A 6,000-nucleotide genomic window follows, 5' to 3' on the forward strand; every position below is an offset into this window, starting at 1 on the left:
CAATTTATGTATTGCTTATATGTATTTAGCAAATGGATAATTGTTGCTTGCACGTAAATTACAGACATAGAATATAATTCCTCATTTTTATCTGAGCATTGTCAAATTTTAAACGAAGTTCTAAGGCCATTATCAAAGCATTTAACGCAGCAACAATTTCCATGTTGATGTTTATACATAACTCGAGATATAAGTTAATATTTGTCGTAGAATTTCGTTTAAAAATTGTAAACGCTGTTCAAAAGACAAACAATTCAATTCTTAGTTTATATTTCTTGAGAAAAGAACAAATATTTATTTCGAAAATTGACTCTATAAACAATTGTTTGACCGCTGTCCCTTACCGCTGAGAGGGGTTATAAAAGATGAAGGGTCCGGGTGCCTGCTCCTGGATTCGGAGGTTTAATCCTATACCCCGAAGCGTTGGGTCCCGAGACAAAGGCGACCTAAACCCACAACCGTCCTGAAAGGGGGAGAGCTAGAAAACGTATATATACGGGTTTCGTTTTCTTTACCGGGAAAATCTCACACGTACATATACGGCCGTGGTCTCCCGGGTCAGGAAACGTCCACACGTATATATACGTGAACGGTAGGGAAAAGGTTAAATGTATATAATGCAAGTACTTTAATTTTCGCCGGCCGCGGTGGCAGTGGGGTTAAGTCCTTTCCTGCCAAACCATAGGTTGTGGGTTTGAATCCCGCGTGGGTATGTGATCCCTATCCAGGGAATGGATATTTTTGTTGTTCTTTGTTAATATTGGAAACCCTCATTGTAAAAGGCCATCATGCGCTGTTTACGGGGAAGTCGATAATAAATAGGTACATATTAAATATTAATGTTCAGGAAAGTTTTGGTTTAGGTAAGTTAAGTGATGTTTTTAGCATGTTGTTGTTGTCTCATATATGATGTCCAGTGTTTCATTAATATTAGAACTTAGTATTATTATATGCTCCATCCTAGCCCTATAATTTTTCTTCCTTTTAGAATGATTGTTTATTTTTAACTTTACAGTCAAGTTTATCAGGATCTCCCCACTGAAGGACTACTAGTCAACTTCATAGGAATGGCAATAGTCCTTTTTACAGTCCTGGTCATGTTCCTTGTTACAACACCACGGTTCAGAAGGCTTGCAACTACTGAAGATGATCTATTATTGCAAGAAGGTATTTCTGGTGAATGAATTGGGCATTATTAAGTGAAATTATGTAATTTATTTCTCGATGAATTTACATTCCACGTAATTTTGTCCATTGACAAATAATGTAAAAATATCTATTTATGTGAGTGATATTTTGTGATCTTCATGCCATTGGAATCTATTTTGAATGAAACTTCTGTGAAGAAGGGTTGAATTGGTCTTACTTGATTAGCAATTGATTGTTTCTTGCGATAATGGTAGCCTTTTTCAGTTGTTTTGGGGCAATTTTTATTGCAAGGCTTGATTCTCAGTGGTATACTTCAATGCTGTGTGCAAATATATCTTGAGGATTTTTATCCTACTTTTTTCTCTGTTAGATTTTTATCTGTTTTGGCAATGATTAGTCTTACATACTCCCTCTGTTTGAGGTATCTATAAAGATTGACTCTTGATGAATTACGTGGAGAATTCTTTGAGGGCTGATTGAAGTTCGGATCAACCCTCTATTGGTACATATCTTGCCATTAATTTCCTGCTCACTACAGCTGGAACATATATTTTTGTAATCTCTTGTTTTATTTTATTTTCTTTATTCCTCTTTGTTGAATTTTCCAATCATTGTGGTCCTTACCCTTCTAAGAGATAACCAAATGACTGTCCAATTTGTTTATGCCTCTCCAAGAATTACATATTTTCTTAGTCACAATATGAGTTGTCCTTCTTATTGACCCTAATAAAATGCTAATTAAGAGTCACCATTAAGGTTGAATCTTGTAGTGTGCACCATTCTCTTGGTATCGCAATTAAAGTGTATATGGGCTCATACTTACCAAATGCTGCATGCTCTATCTTCCTGTGAAGTAAATGTTCTTATCATATTGTGATACTCACACCTTAAAAAAGACACCTCGGGCTGTGTTCACTGATGACTGCATTTCTGTCTCTCCTAACCTTTGTGCATATTCTTTGTATTCGTATGCATATTGACCTTGTATGTCACCTGTGTGGCACGTCAAAAATGTCAAAGAATGGGAAGAAGGATTAATTTTTGTGAAACCAATCACAACAGGTCTGAATACGTATCAGTCCATGTAGCGAGTACCATTGAACAAACATTGTATTATTATGCATAATTTTCACCCTATGTCATATTTTCTGTTGAATTACTTGTTACTCTGGTTGAGAACTCATAAATAGTTTATGTGCAAATCCATTTAATAATTATATTTTGCTTAAACTCAGGTATGAGTGGAAATTTCTTATTAATCTAGTGAAGTCACTTTTCTTCTCCTGACCAAGAATTATATTTAAGATGTTCTAAATTTTATGTTAGTGGTTTAGGTTCATCAAAACAATTTCGTCATAGATACTGGATATAGTCAGAAATGTCTACATTAAATGCATAATAATTAAAAGGCCATCTAATTAACTTGGGATAGTCTCATTATTTTCCAAGCATGAGTCTTCAATGGACGTAACTGGTTGTACTAGAGGCAGTGGTCATGTATATAAAGGAGAGACATCTGCAGTTTTGGAATCTGGGTAGCTTAATTAAATTTTTGGAAAAGTACAAATACTACTTCATGTGTTTGCTATTTATTTGTTTTGGCCAAATACTGCATGTCTGGAGACTATAATTAGAAGTAAAGGGATACAACATTGATTTTGTCATGACTCCATTAATAAATGAATCATGATAGGTCATCAGCATATTGTGATGGTGTTAATTTGTTATTGGTATTGAAGAACTTCAGGTTTCTGAGATGATGAAATGACATGGCAGGCTTCTTAATGGGCTGGCATAATTTTTTTTGTTCTACAACATTTTTGCTAGCTAAGAATGCGTTTGAACTTCTGTTTTGCTTGGAATATAACTGTGGGGGGTAAAATTATGCTCCATTGGGAGCTAAACAAGAAAGTTGGATTAGCCTAAGTGGTGCAATGGAATATTCCTTCATTTTAATATAATCTCGATGCTATTTTGCACAGTAACTGATCAGCTGTTTCTATCAACTTCCCTGCTGAGATGTAATAAAGCCCCATCAGTGTCACAGTTCAAATAATTAGCATAATAATTGAGAAAAAAAATCATTTCTCAGTATGAGTTAGGCTTCCATATTCAGTAGTGACACCCAACTGGCTGTCATTTGGTACCTCGCTGGCAGCTAGTTGATTTGTAGGGACATATTCCTTGTATTGCTCTCCTTAATTTTGATGCTTGTTTTCCAATGATTAATCATTGTCTATTCAATGAGTATTCTTCTGATCTCGGTCAAAGATTTTAAGACTTTTTATTTTATGGTAAAATTCTATTTTTCCTGATTGACATTTTTGAATTTACTACTACTTCTATCATTTTTCCCTAGTGTGTTTAACACTAAGAAATTATTATCTGTAGTAATTTATTATCATTGTTTTGGATTGTGTGGACCATGGTTTGATATTTTATTGATTTTTCACTAAAGAAAATAGTATTTTTGTGGATGGCCGTGTTAAAATGCTATTTTGAATCATATAAAAGTGTGATAAAAGATGTTCATCATGTTAGTACTTACTGCATTTTATTGTTTGTTTTTAAATGAAGAGCTGAATGTCAATGTGGTAATGTGGGTAATTATAATATTGCGTGTTACCACCAAATGTAATTTTGGCCGTCATGGGCCTATATGATAAATGTCTGCATTTCAAAATGAATTCAAACCCATATTTTTTTTGTTTTGGCCTACCTGAAGATGGTTATGACGGATATTAACAATGAAGAAGAGGGAGTGTAATTAAATTTTTGAAGAAGAAGGCTCCATAAATTCCTGTTTTTATTCCTACACACAGAACTTTAGTTTGATAACCATTTATCATGAGTGTTTGTGAGGGGGTGGTAATCTTTAGCTAATGGGGAACATGCATGGAATTTGTTCATCATCCTAGTTAGTCTCATTGAATAGAAAATTTTCTCACGAGTCCAAATATATAAGCCAAAACTCTCCTGGTACTCCACAAACGTCAATAAATGCTAATTAAAAATGCTCGAATATCGCTTGAAGTCACGTGACCTGAAACGCCTTCTGACGTCATCGCACGGAACACCATTCACTTCGCTAAGAGAGTAGAGTGTTAGAGGCTCGAATGCAAGATATTTAAAGTAAAAATTGCAATTAGGTATTATCGCCAAATTTGCATTTGAGCCCTCGTAGATCAATTTTCTATCCACTTCCTCAGTCTGTCATCAGTGGATGCCGTTCCGTGACGTCACGCTCCGATGACGTCGTGTTTTCAATCAGCCGATGAAGATCAATTTTTAAAGACTCATAACTCAGCTAAAAAGCATTATTCATGCGCGAAATTTTCGACGAGTACATTTGAGGTAGAGGCCTTCTTATTCCAGTACTTTAAAAAAATTGTGCATGTTCCCCATTGTGAGTTCATATAACTTAATGGGCCTTACCAGCTGTTTATCATGAACAGCTCTTTTTGTGATTCCTGCTGGCAAATTCTTAGATAATAGTGCTGCAACCTAGGACAGATTGATATTTATAATAAAGTTGAAGTCAGTAGTAGAAGAATATGGTGATAAAAACATCTGGCAACAATGAGTTCTTACATAGGTTTACAGATTAAACCTAGACTTTATTTGTTGGCCAAAGAGATTAAGATGTAGAGATGCAAAAGAAATGGGGATGGTTATCTCCAAATAAGTCCTACATGGATGCTTTTACTAAAATACTTTCAGTCTCAACCTCTCCCTCTCTATGCTTTCCCCTACCTGTCCATCCCTCCCATCTGAAAATTATATGCACCTTCCCCTTCAATATGCACAACACTCGGCACATAATAGCATCCAGTAGAGGTTGGAAACAGGTGAAAAGATAGGAAAAAGTTAGTATGTATGTACTTTCTACCAAGTTTTTCAATCCTCTGGTTGGCAGAGACGGTTCTTAAAAACTCTGTTAAAATCATGATAACACTATTTGATATGTCAATATCAGAGTTATACTGAGTGTACACAAATAAAGAGGATTTATTCTTTAGCATTAAGGTATATAACAGGTATTTATGATTACTGGTTCTGTTGCACTCAATTATTATTTCAAGCTTATAGTACTGATCATTGTTGTGTTGAGAGGAAATAGACATTCCCTCTTCTTATGGAAGCGAAATCCATGATATTTCTGTGTGAGAGTGTATCCTACAAACTGACTTGAGTTACTTGGCTGAAGTTGTGACATTTTTTCCAGATTCTCAACATAAAATGCTCCTGCCTCACCACTGGGACTGAACGTCACATGCCATGCCTGGTTCTCGCAGGGAATCATTTATAAACCAAAGTGTTTGGTAACTGTCACAATGTTATGGACTGATATTGGGTTACATTTCATCGATTCTTCAAGATTTATAATTTAAATGATCACCCTGGTTAGTACAGAAAAGAAGTTGTTGGAATGTGTAAAAAAATTGTTTGAGGAAGAAAATGATATACTGCAGTCAGCCTTAAAATAATACTGACCATGATTGACAAACATCAGCTTAATAGAGTAGTGGACATTCTCTCTTAATTATCATGTTAAAACAAAGGCTCAGAAAAGATGTTTTTAAGGTATCAACAAGTCCATAATGGTGCATTTTTACTTCTGAGATTTAGCTTTAGTTATGTATATATTTGCATTAGTATCCAAAATTAGGGAACTTGTTGATAAAGAGAACAAAATGGTGTGTTAGTGCTACATCTATACATATTTTCAGTCAGGCGTGTCCGTTCTCTAATGATGATGGCATATTCCCAGCAAAATCAAGATTTTTTACCTCTCACCAAACACCTGCCTTATTAAAGTTCCCTTAACTACATTCATTTAAAATTAAATTC

At 35.0% G+C, this 6,000-nt stretch overlaps 1 protein-coding gene across 5 annotated transcripts in view; it reads left to right on the top strand.

The window, feature by feature from the left end:
* LOC124157553 (transmembrane ascorbate-dependent reductase CYB561) overlaps positions 1-5,620 on the top strand; it is a 38,422-nt gene extending 32,802 nt beyond the window's left edge. For all 5 annotated transcript variants that reach the window (XM_046532377.1, XM_046532380.1, XM_046532378.1 and 2 more), the window contains exons 5-6: positions 1,016-1,167; positions 5,375-5,620. In XM_046532377.1, coding sequence (XP_046388333.1) covers positions 1,016-1,167; positions 5,375-5,415 — 193 coding nt within the window. In that variant the 3' untranslated portion in view covers positions 5,416-5,620. The remainder of the gene's footprint in view (positions 1-1,015; positions 1,168-5,374) is intronic.
* Positions 5,621-6,000: the final 380 nt, after the last annotated feature.

This window comes from Ischnura elegans, chromosome 4 (genome assembly GCF_921293095.1).
Source record: "Ischnura elegans chromosome 4, ioIscEleg1.1, whole genome shotgun sequence".
Classification (NCBI taxonomy): domain Eukaryota; kingdom Metazoa; phylum Arthropoda; class Insecta; order Odonata; family Coenagrionidae; genus Ischnura; species Ischnura elegans.